Below are 23,723 nucleotides of genomic sequence, written 5' to 3'. Positions count from 1 at the left end.
AATCATGTTCTAGTAAGTGATACATTCCATTTATCATTTCTTCTCACAAGAGAGTTTAATCCAACAAGCAATAATAATAATAATAATAATAATTCAGAACTACAAAAAGTAATCAATGGAGTTGTCATTCTTATTCAACTGTTGTTGATAAGATGTTTTATTTAGTATGATGTATTACCCTCCAAGAATGAATGGGAAATTGAAGGAAAATAGCTTTTTGAGCCTATTGCCTCAGGGTGTGCAAAATGTACTCAGCATAAAGGTCCCTGCAACATAGTAACAAAAAAACCCCTGTAAGGTGGAGAAGGATAAGAAAAATGCTGACTAATAAAGGAGGCCAAGGATGTAGTAATTAAAGGGGAATGTCCATCAGCTTTAGACATAGGAATTCCCTTCTATGATTTGTTTATAACCCTCCTCAGCAATGTAAGTTATAGTTCTTTAAGGAAGGCTTACATTGAATACTGGACAGCTTCAAGTGCAGTGCTTGAAGGTAAGAATTCGTTGACTGCAACCTCCTTGTTCTCGTTTTTCTTGTCTGTGCAATGTTAAGAAACCAGTATTCCTCACATTGGGGAACAAACTTGACTATTATTTGGATAAACAAACAAAATGTCGAACGATGAGTTTATAATTAGAGATTGAAAAGGATACAGTCTTCAAAGAAACGGCGGATCTCAGTAAGGCGGTGAGGGGGAAGATCTTTGATATCAGTGAAATGTTTGTACTCTGGATCATCAACACAAACTGCTATGATCTTATCATCTTTCTCCCCCTGAGTGACAATAATAATAAAAAGGTTATCATGTAAACTGAAGGGAAGAATTTTCAGAAGGTTAACTTCAAACTTCAATGAAATACCTGGTCAATCATGGGCATTAGTCCAAGGGCTCTGGCTCGCAAGAAACATCCAGGAAGAACTGGCTCCTATTCAAAGAAATGACATTATCTCAATACTTGTAGATCACTGTTGCATGCAGCTCAAAGATGCAACAATCAAGTTGTAGGGCTAAATTTGGCATGATGTACTTAATGCCAGATACCAAGTCATGGAAGGACACCTTGATAGAAAGGTCCTTGTAAGCAATGAGGGTGATTCAGAGCACAAAGAGGGAGGGGGGGGGGGGGGGGGTTCGTGGAACTGAGGTGGAAGATGCAATGGTCAACAATGAAACACATAAGATGCTATTGTACTGATTAAATTAAGAATAATACATATCAATATTAAAGAATAAATTATTGGAAATTTTACAGAAATACTAAAAACAAAATAAGGGTTCCTATTTGATAAAAACAGAATCATATCAGCAGCAATAAACAATTTTATCCTTTAGCATTATAGTCCATCACCATATATAGTTCACCTGCATGATAACCAAACAATCCAAGGGATCATTGTCTTCGCATAGCGTGCGAGGGATGAAACCATAGTTGTGAGGATAGACCACAGAAGAATATAAAACCCGATCAACCTGAAATTCATTTAAACAGTAAGAAAACATTACAATATGGAGAGACATGCAAGAATTTAAAATTTAGGAAGAACAGGACTCTATCATGTGAAGTAAATTCTTAATTTTCCAGTCCTCAACGGAAAAAGTGGCAGATGTTCTGATAAACAGGAGAAAACTGGAATTGCTTGGAAGAGAGGAAAAGACTTCGCCTATGAGGTATGGCTCTATCTATTAACTTGTTCTAGGAACTTCTGTCTTTCATACCTTAATCAATCCGGTCTTCTTGTCAAGTTCATATTTGACCTTACTACCCTTTGGTATCTCAACAACCTGTTCAGTTGAACAAGAAATTCAACAAGCAAACGTTTAGCATCGATGTACAGTAAAACATGCTAATGTCTGTTTTTTCTTCAGTTTCCCAAGTCAAAAGCAAGAATTTCTTATATGGGTGAAGGTGATAAAACTAATGTAAAATATTTTAAGCCCATAAAGGTTCTATTAACAAGTTCCAATAAGATTCATAATGATTGACTTGATAAAGTTAAAAAAACGCATACACAGTTGAAAACGCTTGGAGCTCCAGGTCCTGCAGACAATATTTTCAATCTGATTATTCACTCAGACAATATTAGCTACAACCATCAAATCTAATTATTCACTCATTGGATAGGTACCAATCTCAAGATCATGCCAAGGGTGTGCAGCAACTGATCTCCTTGACAAACTCGAAAGGATCCTCTCATTCAAACAGGGTGTTTGACGTGGAGCTTCATTTTCAGCTGCTTCGCTCATCTTTTTCCACGAGAAGAATAAATTGCATCAACATTCAATCAAATGATAGTAATTAAGTCCAGTCATCAGTTTTAATGAATAATGATAGCGGCACGATAAATCAAATTTTTAAGAATTTATAATAACCATGATGCATAAAACAGGTGGCTAAATGTTTGGAAGACTAAGTCTAGGATCTGAATGAATCAAATATTAGATGCATATGGTGATAAAATGCCCTAACAACAAATTCTATGTTGTCCCATTGCTCAGATGATGAATACCAGGCAAATATTAGCACTTTATAAAAGATGGTACTTTAAAGTACTATTGATCTGTATCCGGGTTGCTGCATCAATAAAGTACAAGACAAGATTAACAAAAAATCAACTTTCTTACAGATCTATTTCTTCTGCAATCTCTTTTATCAACAAGGTAAAACTATAAAGTAAAAAAGGGTGCTCTTAATGCTTTACGTATATGCCATGCTAATCCAAAGTCCAAAGCTTGTTCACGAATTCTAGTAGGATTCAACAAACGCCTATGGAACTTGTGCTGTTGCACTTAAACCCAGAAATGATACGGAGTGCAATCTATAAAATAAAGAATACGTTTAAAAAAAGAGGGTTTCCATTGTGATCTTACACAGTTCATGAAGTGAAAGAAACGTACCTTGGTTGTGGGATAAGAGTGTAAACACAAAGTTATTGATTATTGAGGGAAGGGAAATGGGAAGTGATGCAATGATCCTAAAGCTGTGCTTGATCTATAGGTAAATATTTATAGCATGGAGTGTCGAAAGTTTGCTGAAGGACAAGAAAGAAAACAGGTTGGTCAATGGTTTAAGGCAATGCCTCGTGTCTACTGTTGAGAAAAAACAGGTACCCTTTTTCTCTCTGACTCGGCCATTACCGGTAAATATAGTTTATTTTTGGTTAAAAAAATTGCCACTTCTAATCACAAAATTGTAGTATTTTAGAAAATATAATGATTGTGCAAGGAAATTAAAAGCCAATTTAATACTTTAGACAGATCCCTTTGTCGTATAATTGCGGGTTGAATGGTGATGTTTTTTTTTTTGTCTTGTACTGATATAACTTGAAAATGTTTGCTGAAAATCTAAGCAATTAATGTGACCTTGAGAAGAGGCAAGGTTACACGTGTAGGTTAGTGTCCATTGTCCTGTGGTGTGAGTAACAAGGTCTATGGAATAGATTCTCGGTTTTGGTTATGGATTTTCAAAGCTTACAACAATTCTGTTGGTTCTATTCAAACTCTGCTGTCACTCTTGTTGGGCCGTTTTCGTGCGTCAATAATAAAAGTCTCCAAGCCTCCTTTATACCCTAAGTCAGTTTCAATGACTTTATTATGTGGGCTTTTCTGACCAAATCCACAAAGTGATTTTAACCGTTCTTCCCATTTCTTTGTTACAACACTCTTGGTTAGTACACCTCCCTTTCATCAAGAATTCAATCTTTAAGTACGGGGACATTTGAAAACCACAACTAGGTACAATGAAAAAGGAAACAAAAAAGAAGTTGCAGGTTAGAATCATAAGTCATAACTGGTACAAAAAGTGGGGTAATTGCAATGAGGAGGTATCACTGTCAAGTTTGCAATATATATACACAATATTTCAGGATTTTCATCATTTTCAAAAGACGTGCACAATCAATGCTATTGATACAATATGTAGAACCAGCAGCATGTAAATCATCAAAACAAGTTCCCAATCCACCAGTTATACATAAATTTGTATATGCGTAATCAGATGTGAATGCAGGTAACTTAGCATATTTGCAGCTGATATGAAATTCAAGGCACATGCATAGAGTCAGGAGACATAGATATCATTTGAAGCAGGCTTGAATTTGAAAAAGTTTCTTCCAATGTGGCTCCCCTCTTGCTTCCGCCATCAATGCTTTCTTTTGCAGTGTGCACCAGCTCCCTTGCAACATCAATCATTCCAATTTTGCCATCTCCACCAAACAGTAAACACCTGGTTGCTATGTCTGCTACTATTTCTATTTGCTCTCTGCGAAAATTAGGCTGCTCATGGTAGTAAAGAGATGGATCCACTATTTCTTCTAGCTTCCCACTTCTAATTTTTTGCAAGGCTACTGATGGCATGTCCGAATATTTGGAGCCTGAAATTATCTCTAACAATAACATACCAAAGTCATAAACATCGTTTTTGTGAGTAAGAGGGCTTTCGTAGTTGTTGCATAAATTAGAACCATTTCCGGAGCCAGAGCTAAGTAGTGCAAACCCAGCAATCTTAACTGAGAAATCCACGTCAAGAAAGATGTAGCCGGATGATTTGAGGCCATGGTGAAAAACAGGTGGAGAAATCTCATACTGCAAGTATGCTAGGACGCTTGCAGTTTCAGCAGCTATGCTTAGCCTCTTATACCAGTCCAGGCCAAATTTTTGTCCTCCGCTATTTTGCAGCTGTTCCTCCAAGGTGCCATTTGCAGGATATTCATAGACCACCATTAGGGTGTAACCAGAGTCGATACAACATCCAAGGAGTCGAGCTAAATTCCTATGTAAAACAGCTGATAAAAGCTCAATTCCGGATAGGACATGAATTAGGTCTCTTTCATTCTCACACTGCACCTTCTGCACAGCTATGTGCGAACCATCCCCAAGGACCCCAGCATGAATTGTGCCATTTGTGCCATCTACAAGCTTCTGACCATCTTCGAATGCTCTGGTTGCTTCGTTTAGCTCTCTGTAACTGAATAATCTAGTCCTACAAGCTTTCCGAAATGAGATGGTACTGTGATAATGAGCTTGTTCTAGGTCAAACGCACCTGGTTTAACTGGTCGTTTCAGTATGCAGAGGAATAGGAATAAGGAGGCAAGGATGAAAACTGGAGCAAGAACACCTACATGGCAAAAATGGTAAGATATTAATTCTCTCAGGCTCTCAGCAATTAGTTACCTGAAAACTCTTTAAAGCTAGATAGGGATAATATTTAGGCCTATCATATTATGTGATTTGGAATTCCAAAATCATCATGCAAATAGAAGATGTATGACAAAATAATCTATCTCATGATACCATACCTGCTACAATTACAAGTTTCCTTTGACTGTGTCTTGGGCTGTTACATTCCATCCCATATGCTTCTTGCCCCTCTTTGATGCAGGCTGTCCAAGGCAGATATAAAACATGGAATAAAAGATAGATAGTTAAATACTCTTATTGGCCAACATGTGAAATAGTAGTTTGCAGTAAGAAAACATTGGCATGAAACTGAATGCTCAATGGATTAAAGAATAGCTTGTTATAAAGATATTTGTCCACAATTGGTTTAGTGTGTAGGATATTGGATTAATCAAAATAGTGATGTACTAAAGTATTATTATACTAGAATTACATAATAAACTTTATTTATAGTATTAGAAAAGTGCATCAAGTAACCATTGACTCAATGTTTTTGAGTCTTTGAGATGATCAATCTTAACGTCAAAGATAATGGAAGCCTATAAGCTAAGAACGCCTTAAGAGGACATAGAGGTCTTGGTTTCAAATCAAGAGCTCCTCCCTTGCCCCTATGGGCTATGCCCATCCTGTGGACCAAAAAAAAGAGATCATGAAATTATGCATTTGTCTTTTGAATACTTTATATAGTTACAACAATGATGATGGATGCACAGAGCAGCCCATAAAACAGAGAGTGGGTGGTCCGCTTTAATTGCGTGAAGTAGAGATGCACCAATGATCAGTAAATGAGTCACATCATTAAATCACTCCTTTGCTTTGTTTTCTGTACACCCCACCTGGCCTGCATTCAGTTGATTGAATTGAAAAAGGAAAATGGTATCCACCGTAACAATTGGAAACTCTGCACCCTCGTTGGATTTGCAACTTGTAATTCAAATGCAAGTCTTAAGCATCAAATTTTAACATATTTGAGTTCACAACGTTTTCTAAATTTCAATGATAATTAAAAAATTGAAGCACATTATGGGAAAATTTCAAATGGAAAATAATGATTGAGCAGAATGCTGATAATGCAAGATAATAATAAATAAACTACTCACACTTCAAGCATCCAGCTCCATTAGCAAATCCATCACCCACAAACCCATCCTTACACGAGCACCTGACCCCAGCCTCAACTGTTGTGGCATTGACCACATCTGCATTGCTAACACAAACTCGTTCAGATGTATTTCTAGGAATTGCCCACTCCAACTTAACCCCACGCTTCCCGGCGTTGGTTCCCCGGGGAACTACCCATGATGAAAATCCTCTGCACCCAAACTTTGAAAAACTCGAAAACCCATCGCCAGAATGCCAAATGCTTTGATCAGAAAGTGGATAACAGCATCCAAGGGATCCACCACTGTTGCCATCACAACCGGGCAAGTCGTTTGTTTCACAATCTGCTTTACACAAAGAAGAGTCTTCACAATCATATAGACCTATTACATTGTCATCAGAGATACCAAAGTAGTCATTTCCTGAAAAATCGAAGGCTTTCAAATCGTTGTATTGACGACAAGTGGAGCTTCCAGGAAAGTCTGTAAGTATACCATCAGAGAAGAAGTCAAGAACTCGATAGCTTTCAATGCCAATGTGGACGTAAAGGGTAGTGGAATTCAAGCAAGACAGATGGAAAGCATTGGAAACAGAGGAACAAGAAGCGTTTAAATGAAATGGAAATGGTATGTGAAAACTGCCACATTTGTCATTGCACTGGTTTGGAAGCAAAAAGGATTGCATTTGCCGACGCTGCTGCAAACAGATTCCTGGTTGATTAAGAGATAAGAGAATAAACGAAATTAAAAGTAGAGCTAACATTGCCTTGTAAACCTGTTTCACTTGCTTGTTTCAGAGTGAATATTTGGAAACTAAAAGATCTTCAAAGAATCACATTCATGGCTTTCTCAAATTGTCTGAAATACTAAAACACCAACCACAAAACCTACCCATCTTTCCCAAAGATGGGCCAATGATTTCAGCCATTTCAAACAAGACCCCACAAAAGAGTAGGACCAAAATAGCCACGTGGCAAGATCAAGGGCTAATACCAACAAAAAAAAAAAGTGTTGAGGTGATGCATAGAAATTGGGGAAGTGAAGAAGATTGGTCTGTGGAATGGGCTACAATTGGTACCTCATTAGCCATGGGACAGTGTGCATTTTTACGTGAGGGTGTGGAGCATGTTGATTCTATTAAAACAACTTAAACAATCTCATCTCTTTCAATAAAATACATGATTTAACACTTTGTTTTCCTTAATCTCTTCCTTTTATGGTTTATAGTAAACACAATTTGCATGGTTTTTGAAGCTTTGGTAATTACAAAAATATGAAATGTCTAATTTGGTTTGAGAATTACGGAATGTCAGATCTATAAATGCAAGAGATTTGCAACTCCAAAGCTCACGCGCTTTCTAGTGTATGTTACTCGCTTCTCTGCTGTAATCCACTGTGACAGCTGTGCTTTCATTCGGTGTTGGGATTGGGATTTGTTTTAATCTTGTATGCTGATTATGGTTCTGCTGCAATTTCGTGTTGGATGCTAATCTCAACTCGATTACGTGGTGAAATCTTGGAGATTCTAGTAAAAGAATGTTTTCAATTTACACAAGTCAGCTATGTGAGCTCAACCGTATCTCTCAAATCTACTATTGTTGTCCGAGTAAAGTTGTGCCTACTTGGTTTTTTTAAGATATCGTCTAAAAGAATTTTCCATGTTAATAAGCTACCAAACCAGCACGAGATCCTTAAGATATCTGTTATTTTATTAAAAAAAAATAATTTTTTTTTATCTTTTATTGCATTACTTTAAGATTATAAAATTTTCTTTTATTGTAAATAAAATGTTGAAAATATAAAATATTTAATTTTTATTAAAATTTGTTATTTATAAAAATACTTATTAAGATTTATTTAAATGAATTAGATGATAAATATTTTAAAATTTTGTTATAAAAAAAATGGCAAGTGAATTTTATTTATTTATTTTCAAGATTTAATGAAGTATAATAATAAGGATGAGGTCATAGGATCATGAGATTTTAGATTCAAATTTTATTATATATGAATTTTGTTTAATTTTATGTTATATTTATTTAATTTTATTGTAATTTATTTATTTGTTTATTTGTTTGATTATTTAATAATTTTTTATTTGTATGTAATATTTAATTATGATTATAATTTATAATTTCATGAAAAATAGTATAAAAATTACAGGAATTGAATTTAAATATAACATTTACTATTTATTATTTTTTAAAATAATTATATGAAATAATTAAATTAAATTATTTTTAAAAATATTTTTAGATTTAGATCCAACAATCTTAAAGGAAATTTTATTTTCCAATTTCTTTACAATAATTGCACCCTTGATTAATAAAAAAAATTTTATTGTTAATTAATTGAATTAATTTTTGTGACCAAAAGTTTTTTATATTATTTATAATAAAAAATTATAGTCAATAATGACCAGAGCATATGTAGCACATGAATTACATTTCTTTTGTATCTTTATGTAACGATGGCCCATGGTCGTACATTAAATATTGAATCATAGCATGCCCATACCATCATACATGAATAATTATTAGATTCATAAATAAATGACGAGCAAAATGAGATCAAATTCTGGCACTTTCTTTAGGAAAAAACACACAAACGAGATTTTAAAGAAACAGTTAACTAAAAGCGATCAAAATACGAAAGGGTTATGGAAATACTCCTTGATTCATAATTTGGTTGGACATTGAAATTAGACTAAAATAATAATAAAAATCTCAATTTTATTTTTTTTATTTAGATAAAATTATTATATATATATTTTTTTAATTTGTATTTAAATAAGTCTTTAATTTTTAATTTATCTTTAAATAAAATTTTAACATTTAATTTATATTTAAATAAATCCTTCAAATAATTTAATCTTTTGTTTAAAATAAAACTCTATTTTGATACAAATTAAAAATAAATTTTTTTTATGTGTAATAAAAATATAAAAATATATTTAAAAAACCAAATAATTTATGATTTTTAAATATTTTAACAATAATCAAAGATGCAAATTTATTTTAATTATAGTAAAATTACAGATATACTTTCCTACTCACATGCGAATTCTTTTTTTTTTTAAAAAGATATTTATGAACATTTTTAAAATTCAAAAATAATAAAATTAAAAAAAGTTATCGAAATACTTTTAAAAAATTTTTGAACACCCTAAAAATTAAAAAACAAAAAAAATTACTTTAAAAATTATTTTCATTAAAATTAATAAATTTATTGATAAATTTTTTATTTATGTTATAAATAAAAAATTAAAAAAGAATTTCTAAATCCAAATCCAACTTTTTATTTATATTATTCCTACTTTGTTCCCAACTCTAACTTCAAATCAAAATCCAAATCCAATCAAGACTCAAAAATATATACAATATAAAGAGTGAATGTAGGATTTCTTGCCTCTCTTTTTATTTCTTTTCTCCGTTTGCTCTAAAAACTGCTTTTATCTTCCCCGCCAACATCGGCGTCGTTTCCACACAAAGGAAAGCAGAATCAACAAAAAAAAAAAAAAAAACCACTGAAAAAATAAACGTTTTTTTAAAATATATTTTGTTTCTCTCCCTTTGTCTGTCTTGTCCTGTTTCTTTTTCTTATTTTCTTTTGTTCGGATAACTTGAGTAATTGTGCAAACTGGAAGAAAAAAGGAAAAACCCAAAACGATCTCTAACAAAATCATCATCGTCACCGCTACCAAACAGCAAAAGGACAATAGTTGATGATGTTTTTAACTCAGGGAACAAAAACCCAGTAAAGCGAGTGAGTTGACTCGTTGGTCGTTCTGGTCAAAAAAAAAAAAAAAACTCGTTGGTCGTTGCTGATGACGATGAAGATGGATCTCGGGGGACCGGGCCCAAGCCAGGCCCGACTAGTGGGAGACTATATACTAGGTCCGAGAATCGGGTCGGGTTCATTCGCGGTGGTTTGGAAGTCAAGGCATAGACAACATGGTTCGGAAGTAGCAGTTAAAGAGATTGATAAGAAACTCCTGAGCTCTAAAGTCAGTGAAAATTTGCTAAAAGAAATTTCTATTCTCAGCACCATTCATCACCCCAACATCATCCACTTTTTTGAAGCCATTCAGGTCTTTCCTTTTTATTTAATTAATAGACACTCCTTCTAAAATTTTTTTTTTGAATTATTTTATGATTGATTAATGTGTAAGTAATTCTGTGGCAGACTGCAGATCGGATATTTCTAGTGTTGGAGTATTGTGATGGAGGAGACCTTGCGGCTTATATTCATAAACATGGGAAAGTGTCAGAGGAAGTTGCCAGACATTTTATGAGGCAATTGGGTACTATATTTTGAATTTTAATAATTGCTATTACAATGTTTAGACGATTGGTTTTTACTTTGGAACCTCATTAATAGTAGTAACAGTTTTTAAATTAAATATTCGATGGTTGGGGCAATTGGGTTGTTTTTGTTTTCGCTTTATAATTATAGTTTTTTTTTTTTAAAGGCTTTATAACTATAGTTAGATGCTCTCCGTTGCAGTGTTTAGGCAAGTGAGTTTTAGTTGGGAGCCTCATAAAACAGTTAAAAAAAATTAAACTTTTGCTTGTTTAGTACTAACAGTTTTTAAATTAAATGTTTGATAGTTAGGCAATGGGTTTTGCAATTTTTGTTGTTCGAGATTAATTTTTTTTCCTGTGTAATTTATGGTATGACATTCTTAATTACAGTGTTTAGGCAAATGGATATGATGCCAAACTTAGAGTGTTGTAACTTTTATTTTTCTTTTTTTGTCTTTTCATCTTCATTCTTCAGTTACAGACTTACAATTGAATCCTATAGTACTTTTTTTAGTGATTGGGGCAATTGGGATTTGGATCAACTTATAAATAGTATTTGGCTGTTCAAATTCAAACATATTAATGCTATATAAGTTGGTGGTTATGGGAGTGATGATGTTGTAAGTGTTTCTTCAGAGGAGCTCATTTGTTTTGTATCCCTAATGTTTACCTGTTTAATTCATTTGTTATTTAGCTTATTGAAAAAAATCTGAAATCCCCAATTTGTGGACTATCTTGTGCAGCTGCAGGATTGCAAGTTCTTCAAGAAAAACATCTTATTCACCGGGATTTAAAGCCACAGGTAGTGGTGCTTTATTATCATAATGTTGATTTTCTAATTAGATTGTGTTATTTTCTACGAAGTCAGATCATTGATATGAGAATCCCTAGTGCGGACCATGTTGTTTGCTTTTGAGAATTTATACGGTTAAAAAAAGAATCAAACATTTTAGTTTTTTAGGGCTCAGTAGTGTACTTGCTCTTGTTGCATGTAGTGTCTCTGTTTGGAAATTAACTGGCATCTAATATCTATAGTTGTTATGTGATGAAGACTGGGTCCTTAGTTTATCAATTTATTTCTTTTAAATTTGTTGTAACTTTGCAGAACTTACTACTGTCAACTAAAGGAGCAACTCTGCAACTGAAGATAGGAGATTTTGGTTTTGCAAGGTAACCGTTTTAGCCTTTAACAAATTGGCACAAGACTTAGCTTATTGACATTGCTTGACTTTGAAACATGTTGTATAACGTCATCAGTTTGTTGCCTTTGATACTTCCACTGGGGAATTACTTTTTTTCTCTTCCCTGTTTCTGAGACTGGAAAAGTCTATTCCCTCCATATATATACTGAGACATACACAAACACACCCCCACTTCCCAAAAAAAAAAGCTTCTCTCAAAGCCTGTTTATTCTAGTCAGCCACATCCTGATGTCGTGGTTCAGAATTATTAAATCAAGGTTGTGATTTTGATAATTATATGAAATTTTTGACACATGGATTGTTAGTTGTTCATAGAAAAAGGTTCATAAACCTTGTATCACAGATCCCTGACGCCTCAAGACTTGGCTGATACACTATGTGGTTCACCATTGTACATGGCTCCAGAGATTATTCAGAATCAGAAGTATGACGCAAAGGTGAAAGAACTACATGGCTTTTACTCCCTGTGCCCCTCCCTTCCCTTGTTTTTTCTTTTGCTATCTTTCACATAAATGTAATGACCTATGCAGGCTGATTTGTGGAGTGTTGGGGCAATCTTGTTTCAACTGGTCACCGGGAAGCCACCATTTGATGGCAATACTCAATTACAGGTTTCTGAGAATAGCAATCTGTTCTGCTTATTATCAAAACCTAAATGCTTCTCTTATTTATTGTGATTCTCTGCTTAACACAGTTGTTCCAGAATATATTAAGATCCACTGAACTGCAGTTTCCAGAAGGTGCCATAGAAGAATTACATCCAGATTGTGTTGATCTTTGCAGAAGCCTGTTACGTCACAATCCAGGTACTGGTTACTGTTGTGGAGATTTATGTACTTTATGCATATATGGTCATGTTAAAGTGATTATTGTCCAACAGCCTTGAGTTTGGGTTCTTATTTAGTGTATGAAAATTTAATATAATGCCTGCAATTTGCAAATTTTTGGGATCTTGGTTTACTTGCAATACTTATACAAGGATCCTTTTCTAAAATTTAACTTCAATTTGCAGTTGAGCGTCTGACATTCAGAGAATTTTTCAATCACAAGTTCCTTGGAGAGTCAAGGTAAAATCCTCTTTTTAGTGCATTTGATGCTCCCCTCCCTAAATTGACATCCTCTGTGTTAAGTTTTCTAGCAGTCAAAGTAATTCAAGCTACTTGGGTTGAATTTATTGTAATAATCTGTAGGAAGAGGGTGGACGTTGGGCTGGATTCGTCACTTCTTCAATCAAAATCAATGGTTGAGCAGTTTGATACTTCTGCCTCTGAGAAGAAATCTCACTTACTATCTGAGCAGCCTGTGGACACATCTAGCAGAAATCTGAAATCAGCCAGTTCATCTGGACATGGCACGGTATTACATACAAACGAGCGTGGCTGTTCATCCAGTGTCAAAGGTGCTCATGGGGCAATGCCTTTTTTTGCATTTGATAATAAAGGGAAATGTGTTGATAACCAATGTTCCTCAGATGAGCCCAGAGGTGAGTTCTTCTGCTAAAGTTTCCATTTCTGCTATTTTTTTTGTTAATTCCTCAATTTTCCCTTGTTTGACCAGTAGCTGAGTCAATGGAGTCTATTGAGAAAGAATATGTTCTTGTCAACCCTCAATTTGCCTCAATGGAGACTTTCTCTTATTCCCTTGAGACGTCCCTGCAAGATTATTCATCTAGTAGGCATTTGAAGTGCCAAGAAAAGAAGAGTGACCAGGAATCAACACTTTCTGCGGAAACAAAGGAGACTGCTGGGACTTCTGCTAGTTCTGCAAAAATTCCACAATTTCAGGGATCAGATCCACAAGCAACATCATCTGAATCAGCTATGTTAAGGGAAGTGCAGAGACTAAGCGTACCGCATCCCTCAACTAGACTGCAGTTGTTGCATCAGTATGCACAGGCTATTGCAGAACTAGCTCAAGAAAAGGTGATCTTTCTATTCTTTTCTGCTGAATAAGTACAAAGTATATCTTTTTGACTGATAATGGCGTGACTGAGAACGTCACACGTTCTATTTCTAGCAGCAAGATTTTGTACCTCGTGGAAAATAGCTAAGAAGTCAGTATTTTCCCATTTATATTAACCCTGTCCTATGTGGGCATTAGATGATCTGGCTGTTCAAACTTGCTACTTTTAAGAAAGCCTGATTTTTATTTTTTTTTTTGGTGATAAACTTTTAAGCACTTTGGCTTTTGCAGTTTAATGATTAGTTGCATTTAAGCACTTTGGCTTTTTCAGTTTAATGATTAGTTGCAACATATAGCCTTTTTTTGCTGTTGGTGCACTGTACTCACAATCTGATGTTAAGGACAGTTAGTACTCATCATATTTTAGCATGTGAATTTTCCATTCTTAGTTGAGTGGAATCCTGTTAATGTTTCCAAAACAGCATTTCTATTGCCATTGTTGCAGACTACATTCTTGGTCAAATTCTCACATTGTAGAAAGGCTTCTGACATGCTCAATTGCTTTGAATAATAAATCTCTAACTGCTTTTGGTTGCAGTATAATGCAGGACTATTTCTAGAATCATTTTCGGTTGAACTTGTTCTCTTGGCTATGTGGAAGAAAGCTCTTCAGATCTGTATCTCTTGGATGAAATCTGCTGCAGAAAATGAATTACCTGGAAGCAGTTCAGCCAAGGAACCTACCAATGTTCAGGGTAGTGCTGACTTGTCTCCAGATTCAGAATACAATGTAGATTTAAGAAAGCCTTCATCTGCTTGCATTTGGGCAAAGCAAGGGTTTATTGTTGCATATGATCGTGCGGAGAAGTTGTCATGTCATCTTCAAGATATGGATGGTTAGGCTGTCAATCTGAAATAATACTTTGTTTTTAACTTAATTTGTCTTCTTCTTTATTTATTTATTTATTTAAGATATCTGTCAAATAATTGCAGCTACTGCTGAGATGCCTGATGCCATGGAAATAATATATCAAAAAGCACTCGCTATCGGGACAAGTGGCGCTGTGAGTAACTTTCGTCCATGTTATAATTTATTGAATTATTGTGGCTAATTAACGAAAATGGGTTTTTTTTTTTTTTTTTGCCTTGTTATAGGTTGACGAGTATATGGAGAACAAAGGCAGTGCAGCAGCATCGTACTCTAAAGCAATACTTCTACTTTCATTTATTGTAGGAGAGGCGATTAATCTGCCATTGAACCCTCCATTTTCATTGACTCCTGACAATAAGAAGCAAATTCAGACCTGCATTAACAAATTGCAGACTCATCAATCTCAGTTCTAACACCAGCAACATTTCCAAAGCTGTCTGCAGATTCGCCCACCAAGTGAAGAGCGCTGCTTGTGTACAGATTTTCAAAACTGCAGCAATTTTTTTAACTGACAAGGATATAAAGAAAGACGTACGGTGATGACATTATATGGATAGCCTTGGACATATGTGATATATCTAATGTATAGAAAGAGTATATAACAACACTACTTGCAGTCGGGAGCAAAATGTTCTATGTGGCATATGAGGTAATGTAAATGATACTATTCTTTCCCTTGATAGACTGTAAATCTGAATAGAAATAGTAATACGTACAGTCATGTTTACATGGATATAATTCTTTCAATTAATGTTGGAGCTCATCAAGCATACTTGATGGATTTTGTCTAGCCTGACTGTGACTATTGGATGTTGATAGATGATAGAACCTGCCTCATGCCAGCTAATATATAGCTCTCTGGCAGGCTCAACCCAGTAATCCCTGCGATCTGAAATGATATTGTAGCGGAAAAAAATCATTTACCCACTATTAGTAACTACACCTGAAATAAATTTTGGGAAATCAAAATCATCCTCCACAACCAGCAAAAGACATGGGGTTTGCAGACCTGCTATACCGCATCAGGTGGCATTTTTCTTTATGTTGGAAAATGTCACAACCATTTGGTACTTTTGAAATTTGGCATTGTTTTTGTTTTCGTTACATATTTTATGTTTTTAAAATTTTGAAAACAAAATAACATAAAACAAAAACAAAATTTTCAACAGCATAAGACAAAGTAAAATAAGGATCCGATTCGAATGTACCCAAAAAACAAAGAAAAAAAAAAGGAGTTGATATCTAAAGCAGAATAATATATGGTTAAGGCTTGGAAGAATTAAAATCAAAGTATAAAATCAGTTAAAAGAGTTTCTATAATCCAGTGGATGTACCCTGGCAACTGGAAGGCAAGCAACCCGTCTGTTTAATTAGCCGTTTCGCTGCATCAAAAGGGTTTCAGCTTGTTGCAGGAATATGATCACAAAGAAAAAGTAAAGGTAGAAAAATAATAAAAGACAAATGCTTATATTTGGAGAAAAGAGGCCAAATCAAGGGCCATTCAGTACTTGGTGCTTCTTGTCTAAGTCTATTTCAGGAGTTTATAACTGCACTGGCATAGTCCAGGAAAGTAAATAAGTTAATGTAGTAGACATATAGTACACAACACATCTACACGAAAAGTCTCTTGAGCTGCAAGTCTTAAAATTAAGCTTGAAAGGTAAAAAGATATGGGGGAAAATTAGAGATTACACACAACAAACAAAGCTTTGTCGATTGCATGCAATAGCGTAAGTCAAGTTGAAGCTTCCCCTGCCAAGCGTATCCTCTTGGGACCTTTCTCTTCAACTTGACTGCCGGTGTTCATCACTCTGTTTTCCTTGGCTTCCACAGAACACCTTTTGTAAGGTTTAAATCCTGTTCGGCGGGCCTTGAGCTTTGCATGTCCTAGTCCAATCGTCAGCAGGCCCTCCTCCACAATGTTCTCACCTCTTGACAATGCATTTTTCTCATCTTCTTCTTGGTCAGAACAAGATCCCAATGTCTTGCTGTTGAGGTCTAAAGTTGATTTCTCATTTGGATTTTGCTTCTCTTCACCTACATTTTCCTTTTGCTGCCCCTTATTCTTGCCGTCGTGTGGAGGAGAAAAGCTTTGTGGCAGTACCTCTCTAGAGAAGAGGGCTTGAAAAGCCAGTCGCCCCTGACAAAAAAAGATTCTAACACATTAGTGGTGGAGTCATAAATGCGACAATATCAGAACACAGTTAGAATAATAATTAAGGTGAAGCCACATGGCCAAAAAAAGACGCATCAACTCACCTCTTCAGATACCTCCTTCCAAGAATCACTCAGGTTGCTACTGCTTCTACCACGGCGGTTACTACATTCAACTTGTGGATGATTTGCATCGGCTCCTTTTGAATCTTCCTTGTCTTTCTCATGTTTTTCTAACACATCTGTCTCCACCTCACTACTCGAAGTTGTATTAGAACCACACGAGGACCTGTCAACTTGTTTTCTGTTCTTTGTTTTATTTGCATCCTGTGGCTCAGTTACTTCAGCAGCCTTCTCGTCATCAGCAGCTTTCACTCCAGTCCTCACTTTTGCATCTCCACTCTCTTCACAGTCTGATGATAATGAAGTAGGTGATTTCAATGCTGAATGTTGACCTTGCAAAGCTTCAGAGTATTCAGGGTCCAGCTGTCGGTCCTGCGTGGATAGATCTTGATCAGTATTATCTTTTCTTTCTGTCTTTGCAGCTGGAGCTTGACCATTCTCCTTTGGTGGAACTGCAACAGTGGATGCAGGAGCACAGGTAAAGCCAGTGTGCAGAGGAGCACATACAGGAAGCAGTCCATGGGCAGCCCACCATGCAGTGGCAGCTGCTACGGTTGCAGCAGCAATTGCAGCCATACTTGGAGCAGAGTTCATTTGTCTAGATGGGAAACCTCCTTGTCCACAAGCGGGAGAATCAGCAGAACTTTCAACATTTGCGTACGGGAAAAATGTGGCTGCAAAGCTTGCTGCTGCATGAGCAGCTGGATTCTGTAACAAATTAGATACAATGAGACTCGAAAAAGTGGAGGAGACATGTAGAAATGATCGATAGTCCTCTTGATTGGGGCAAACATGTGTAAAGGGAGCATGAAAAGTTGGAAATGCCTGATGAGTTGATCTTGGTGCATTATTCTGATGTTCAGTAGTAGCAGAGGCAGCTGGATTTGCAAACAGATTAGGTCGTCCATGAACATCGCCCATAGGGTGAAATACTGAATCCTGAAATGGCATATCCAGAGAAGGATTTTGAGCACATGTACCCAGGCTTCCATCTAGGACATGTACAGCAACATGCCGAGGATAATTTTGAGTGGCTTGCATCTCATCTGTACGTAAAGCACCATCCAACTCATCTTTTCTCTGGCCTTGAGCTGATTTCTCATATGAAGTGCAAGAATTCTCCAAGTTTGAAGCCTTACTTGTACCATTATCCTGAATTGTTTGTTGGACATTAAATTTATAAGCCTCATAAATTTCTTTAAGTTTGAGAGTGACGTAGAATTTATGTTTATCATGATTTATTACCTCTTTTAGCAAAGGTACAAACTCCCTAAATGTGCAAGAGTTTCTCAGTGCTGCTGATGTTGGTATAGAATTCTTGTTCATGGAAGACACAGACGAGCAGTTGGCTTCGTGGAGAAGGGTAAAAACCTCAGAGCAACTCTCATCTTGATTTTCTTTCAGATGTGTAGGCTTTTCATCTCCATTAGGTCTCTGTCAAACAAGATATATTTGAAGCTTAGATTAAAAAATAAAAAAACTTAATTAAGGGTGCGAATGAATTAGGTGAGGAAGAAAAATTAACCTCCGGAAGTGGTTCTTTCTCCAAGTCCAACACTTGCTTGTAACGCAAAGAAGATATTGGCGTTTCTGATTTTCCATCCTTAGCTCCCACCTGTAAAGCCGTAGCAGCCCCGGTTTTTCGAGGATAAGGGTTGCTTGGTTTTCTTTTAGGGCGTGGAGGTGGAATTTCTATGTCAAGAGCTTGACCTATTGGCATGCCTTTAGCAAGTGCCTCCTTCTCCAACTGAGAATGGAATATTTGTCCGTAGTCTCAATAAAATGAAAATAAAGAAGAAAAATGTGTCTAGTTACTAGTGGCGCCAATGTAGCATCAATCGTATCAAAGTGTGATACTAAATTATGTGATAGGAATGACAACTCAAGTTGGCCTTAACTAATTTATTTTCTCTGGAATTATTGTAAAGAAGGAGACAAAAGATGTTTTCTCATATGAATGTAACATAATAAAATCTAACCATAATAACACCAAATATTATCAGACAATAAGAAGTCCAAAGTATATAATTGCTCTAATATCTACTTATATCTCATTCGGAAGTTCATACAAGATTTTATACTCCTAGTGTCAATTATATGGCCTGTATCATATACATTAGATTTATCTGCTTCTTACCAAATAATTAAAATTCATTAGCTAAATTTGTAACACATTTTTCACCCTTCATTCAGAAAGTATGTACATGAATTGTGTCCTTCGATCAGATAAGCTCATTCCAAAGGGTGAATCCTGTCAACTGCCTTTAAAGAGTTATCTACATTTTTTTTTTCAATCCTTTAAATCTATCGTGTGTTCTCTCAAGACTCCAGTGCAATATAACATCTTACTGTACTAGACATTCACACAGGCCACAGTTGAACATACATGCACGAACATTGACTAAATAAAAAAAAAGGGGCTGGTTTAGCCAAGCAGTCAAACTGACTGCTTGGCTAAACCAGCCCCCATTTTAACTGCTTGGCTAAACCAGCCCCATTTTTTACTAGGTGAAAACTTTAAAATGTATATATAGTGAGGGAGAGAGAATTAGTCCATTTAGATGGAAAGAAAATTATCGGTAGTTTCTTAGGAATGATGGTTTAAATTCTGCATAAATAAGTTTAATCTTTCATAATGCCGACTTATCCATATAATGTGAATCAAACTATCCATGACGTTCTTTGTCATGTAAAATTGAGATCATTACAATGTTAAGATTAGGACTTCAGACTAAAGAAAGAAATTCACAAAAAATTAACCATAATGATCTTGAATAACCTTGGTTCGCTTATCCTCTAGATCAGAGTTACCAATCATAAGCTAATCAAGATAAAAATGTTGGAAACTACTAACAACAAAATATGTGTATTTGTTTGTAAAATCAGAAATTTGAAAGGAAAAAAGAAAAAGTAATGCATTACAATGTACCTTTAACTTTAACATAATTGGCAGGTGACTGCCAATAATCTGCAGGAAATAAGTCTTAAATAGAAGAATCCACTAAAATTTCTTGAGTCATTCCTTTCACTGTAGATGTATACCATATTGTGGCAAAAACCAAAAAAGAAGCATACCACATTCACTAAAGAAGAATAATCTCTTCAGATGGACCTATGATATGCATGGGAGCACATTACCAAAGATGATTGTAGTACAATTAATCAATCACAATTGAAAATTGTGTGGGATCCACTAAAATTTTATATGGAGCCAACGCTTATAAGTGATGGACCCCTACATAATTCTTTATTGTGATTGGATAATTGTAGGATTGTAGTAAAAAGAATTGTAAGTGAAATATACCCAAGATGCATAACTTAAGTCTAGCATCATAATTAGCTATAAAGCATACCTAACAGACACCCAAGCAGCCGCTCCTAAGCTTGGCTGCAAAACTTAAGGTCCTCTGTTGATCCCAGTATTATCACCTAGTAGGTATAATATGGTTCTCAATTAGCACTCATCTTTTGATGAAACGTAAAATATGTGGATCAGTATTTTAAGTTCCTCATCACCAAAAAAATGACATTAGGTCTGTGTCATAAATGATTTATCTTTATAGATGTATGATGATCCTCAGCCATAATGAGTAGCCTATCCTGCATTCCAAACTCTCCCAATTCCCACAAATGGAAGGAAAGAAAAAGAAAATTCATATTTTAGATCTAATGAGTCTCTTATTCAAACTCGGAGATTGTTGTTAACATTTAAAGAGATTTCACACCACTAATCTAAACACCTCAACTCACCCTAGAATCCAACAAATTATATGTTTCACCATAAGACACGTGACATCCTTGCTAGCATTAACTACTCCTCAACATATTCCAGCTTAATGTAGGTCAACATCTTCAAACACATCTTGACTCAAAAAAAAAAAAAATCCTTTTGGTGAAAGTTCATCAAGACCTCCTGCTGGATAAAATATGAAACAACCTTAAACTAAATTTTAAACTAATACCACATAAAGAAGACATCGCAAAGTGGGCAATAAAATGAAGAAAAGACAAAAGCTCTTTAGATATTGTCTTGAATGGATGTGAAACTTGCCATTACAAACGCTTTAACAAAAAATTATCCTAAAATTGAAGGTGCTAGCTATTCAAAACCTTGAGATAATCTACACATGAAGGATAAACTAATTGGTAATCCTAACTGCCTATGACTGACATGCTACCCATGGATGCTGAAGAATTCAATCTGGAGCAGAGCCAAAATCTGGGCATAATCTAGCAATGAAGAACATGGTAGTTGGGCTTAGCTCAACTTCACTTCTTACTACCTCATGATGGGTGCATTTCACTCTCTATACAAATCAAACTACATGTACCTACATGATTCTTATGTGCCAAAAAACCAAATATATTGAATTCCGAAACCTCTGCCCTGGTAGATTAAGTACAAAATTGCATCACAAGTTCAGAAGTGACCAGACAAGTGGATGCCTTGTGCATAAAAAGCTAGTGAAATTCCTACAAGAAAGTAGCCATTTAAAACAACTTAAAAAATGGAACACGCTCTTTTCTTTTCAGATAGATCAGACTCCAATGATAACAAAACTTCCTTGCACACATCTAATGGCCAATCTTGCACCGAGACCAACTAAATAGAATTTAAATAGCTGACATCTCCACAAAAGCAAAATAAACTTGTGGAGTGGCGAAAGGCTATCACCCTAAATGTGATATGCTAAATTAGTATTAACAGCTTAGATGCTCATCTAGCTCAAGGTTGCCGCCTTTTCCAGATATAATAAATAAACTCCAGTGTGCTTCTTCACATAATTGGTTATAAATTTGATCACTGATATGCTACTAATGTTTTTGACACAGAATGCTATGTAATCTCTACATATATTAGGTATTAACTCTTTCTCCTCAATCTGTTACTTGTATGTGCCAGGTGAACCTATTATATTCCCTTTGTTGTTTTAATCAACAAAATTGCTTTATAAAAGTAAGGGGAAAAAACTATATAAAGTAGAGAAAAATCAGTAACATTTCCCAACCGTTCCAGATAGTGCAATTGAGGATCAATATTTCATATATTTCAAGCACAAACAGAGGTTAAGAAGCAGAAAAATCTGTTGAATATAAGCATAAGCAAGAAGGTATCAAATGACCTTCGAAAAGAACTTTTGAGCATGACTCCTGATCTGCACGGCAGTCTTTGTTCCTATGTGTTCTGTAAATCACCAAGTAAAACAGGAATGAGAAAAGAGACAGATCTCCAATTAAGATGATAGATAACAAAAGCATTTCATATGTCAGTCCTAACAGACATATCCATCAAATCTTGGCCTCAATCCACAATAACAATTGTTCTGAAATGACAGCAGCAACTGAAATATTTCTGTTTTTCACCCAAAAAAACCAAAACTAAAAGGGAAAAACAAGTGAAAACCTTCAATGCGTTGCCAAGCTCGTCCATAGAGCTTCAAGGCCTCTAGGAACCTATTATGCTCCTCCTCGGTCCATCGTTCACGTTGTTTGGTAATAGTATAAGGCTTCCTAGTCTGCCATTCAACATGAAAATTCAATAGTTGAGATTATAACAATAAAAACTCCACTTTTACCATTCCAACAAGCATAATTCAAAAGAAAAGTTCAATTTATTTTGATAATTAATACCTTAATGACGAGTTCTTCTCCAGAGAAGTAGGTGTCCATCGACAGGACCCGGGCAGCGTTACCGCAGCTTCAAATCCTCTCTAACAACCAATGGGTATAACACAAACCTTCTTTCATTTCTTTCCACATCCAATAGTACAAATAATAAAGCCGTTTTTGAACTCCACAAAACCTGATGATAGCTATTTACTACTGCAAAACACAAAAGCCAACAACAATCGATAGAGATCCGTCTCTGTTTTTTAATACTATTCCAATTTATATTACTTTCTCATCACTCATAATCATAATATAATAAATATTTACATTTTCATAACTATTTTATTTAATCACATAGTAAACTTTGGATGAAAGTTAAATCTCTGGAAAACTGAAATAAAAAAAAATTTAAGTATCCACCGTAACAGAGAGAAGAGACGGCTTCTTCCAAAGAACTTAAAAGAAAATTCCTTTATTCAGAATCCTCACCAAAACGAACCCGTAGACGCCAAAACCTTTCGAGAAATGACAGAAAAACTTTAATTAGTAATCAACAACATACTTCCACATGCATCCCTTCAGCAAATGCAAAACTTTGCCGTTTTAACAGCCAAAATAACTAAAATTAAAAAAAAAAAATTACCTTCTGTTTGGTTGACAAGAAAATAAAAAGCAATTAATTTTCTTGTCTCGGTCTACTCAACTGTGTATAAACAACATCAATTTAAACATAGCTGAGTAAAGTTTTTCAGAAAACGAATAATTTTAGGGGCAACCAAACGGAGAGTAAAGAAGGAAAGCCCTAGAAATGAGGTGGAAATACCTTGAGAGATGGCCATGGAGGATGAGAACTCTGGAAGCAACAATCACGCATGAAAAACGAGTTCACCAGATACCTGTTGGAGAACTCATAGTTTCAGGCAATTAGTAGGTCGGAATCAACAGAATTTTTTAAAACAATTTTTTGGGTAAGGAGAAATGATTTGTAAGAGAAAACCGAAGATGCATAACAGAAGTGAAACCCAGCTACTTTTCGGTGAGACCTAAAACTTGGGTGAAAGTACAGTTAGGGAGAAGAAAGGAGAAATCTCAGCCACTACAATTTCTTGTGGATTTATTTTTCTAAAAAAATACAAATTTTGGGCTAGTTTAATTTGAGGCCGCAAAAGAGTGAACGGTAAACCAACCGAGAGACGCACTGATGTTGCCAAGTGGCAGT

General features: G+C 35.3%; 4 protein-coding genes across 19 annotated transcripts; 1 reads left to right on the top strand and 3 right to left on the bottom strand.

Annotated features, from left to right (window-relative positions):
* Positions 1–5: 5 nt before the first annotated feature.
* LOC111304889 (soluble inorganic pyrophosphatase 1) lies at positions 6–3,186 on the bottom strand. The gene is made up of 9 exons (XM_022901910.2): positions 2,898–3,186; positions 2,129–2,246; positions 2,012–2,040; positions 1,719–1,784; positions 1,365–1,472; positions 862–927; positions 655–775; positions 457–538; positions 6–266 (listed from the first exon to the last, which is right to left on the bottom strand). The coding sequence occupies exons 2-9, from the start codon at positions 2,244–2,246 to the stop codon at positions 224–226; spliced, it is 633 nt and encodes a 210-aa protein (XP_022757645.1). The 5' UTR covers positions 2,898–3,186; the 3' UTR covers positions 6–223.
* A 230-nt stretch (positions 3,187–3,416) lies between these two features.
* Positions 3,417–7,870, bottom strand: LOC111305997 (Protein kinase superfamily protein). The gene is made up of 3 exons (XM_022903891.2): positions 6,279–7,870; positions 5,298–5,381; positions 3,417–5,116 (listed from the first exon to the last, which is right to left on the bottom strand). The coding sequence occupies exons 1-3, from the start codon at positions 7,039–7,041 to the stop codon at positions 4,041–4,043; spliced, it is 1,923 nt and encodes a 640-aa protein (XP_022759626.2). The 5' UTR covers positions 7,042–7,870; the 3' UTR covers positions 3,417–4,040.
* A 1,991-nt stretch (positions 7,871–9,861) lies between these two features.
* LOC111304887 (serine/threonine-protein kinase ATG1a-like) lies at positions 9,862–15,408 on the top strand. Of its 2 annotated transcripts, none has more exons than XM_089749930.1 (13): positions 9,862–10,368; positions 10,464–10,581; positions 11,326–11,384; positions 11,688–11,752; positions 12,128–12,221; positions 12,315–12,395; positions 12,479–12,590; positions 12,797–12,851; positions 12,975–13,267; positions 13,345–13,706; positions 14,285–14,582; positions 14,680–14,750; positions 14,842–15,408. In XM_089749930.1, exons 1-13 carry the CDS (start codon positions 10,105–10,107, stop codon positions 15,028–15,030), a joined length of 2,061 nt encoding a protein of 686 aa, XP_089606056.1. In that variant the 5' UTR covers positions 9,862–10,104; the 3' UTR covers positions 15,031–15,408. The 2 variants fall into 2 exon arrangements, with proteins under 2 accessions (XP_089606056.1, XP_022757643.1); XM_022901908.2 differs by having other exon boundaries at positions 13,342–13,706.
* Positions 15,409–16,065: 657 nt separating this feature from the next.
* Positions 16,066–23,462, bottom strand: LOC111304885 (protein LATE ELONGATED HYPOCOTYL-like). 15 transcript variants are annotated; one of them, XM_089749927.1, is made up of 11 exons: positions 23,328–23,462; positions 23,148–23,207; positions 22,925–23,019; positions 22,526–22,717; positions 22,299–22,410; positions 22,018–22,079; positions 18,420–18,641; positions 18,140–18,328; positions 17,720–18,046; positions 16,877–17,602; positions 16,066–16,757 (listed from the first exon to the last, which is right to left on the bottom strand). In XM_089749927.1, exons 4-11 carry the CDS (start codon positions 22,562–22,564, stop codon positions 16,353–16,355), a joined length of 2,082 nt encoding a protein of 693 aa, XP_089606053.1. In that variant the 5' UTR covers positions 22,565–22,717; positions 22,925–23,019; positions 23,148–23,207; positions 23,328–23,462; the 3' UTR covers positions 16,066–16,352. The 15 variants fall into 15 exon arrangements, with proteins under 15 accessions (XP_089606053.1, XP_089606054.1, XP_089606048.1 ...); XM_089749928.1 differs by having other exon boundaries at positions 22,994–23,019; XM_089749922.1 differs by having other exon boundaries at positions 16,877–18,046.
* Positions 23,463–23,723: the final 261 nt, after the last annotated feature.

This window comes from Durio zibethinus, chromosome 21 (genome assembly GCF_047325235.1).
Source record: "Durio zibethinus cultivar Kanyao isolate XHJ-2024 chromosome 21, ASM4732523v1, whole genome shotgun sequence".
Classification (NCBI taxonomy): Eukaryota; Viridiplantae; Streptophyta; class Magnoliopsida; order Malvales; family Malvaceae; genus Durio; species Durio zibethinus.
This window is presented reverse-complemented; position numbering and strand designations above follow the sequence as displayed.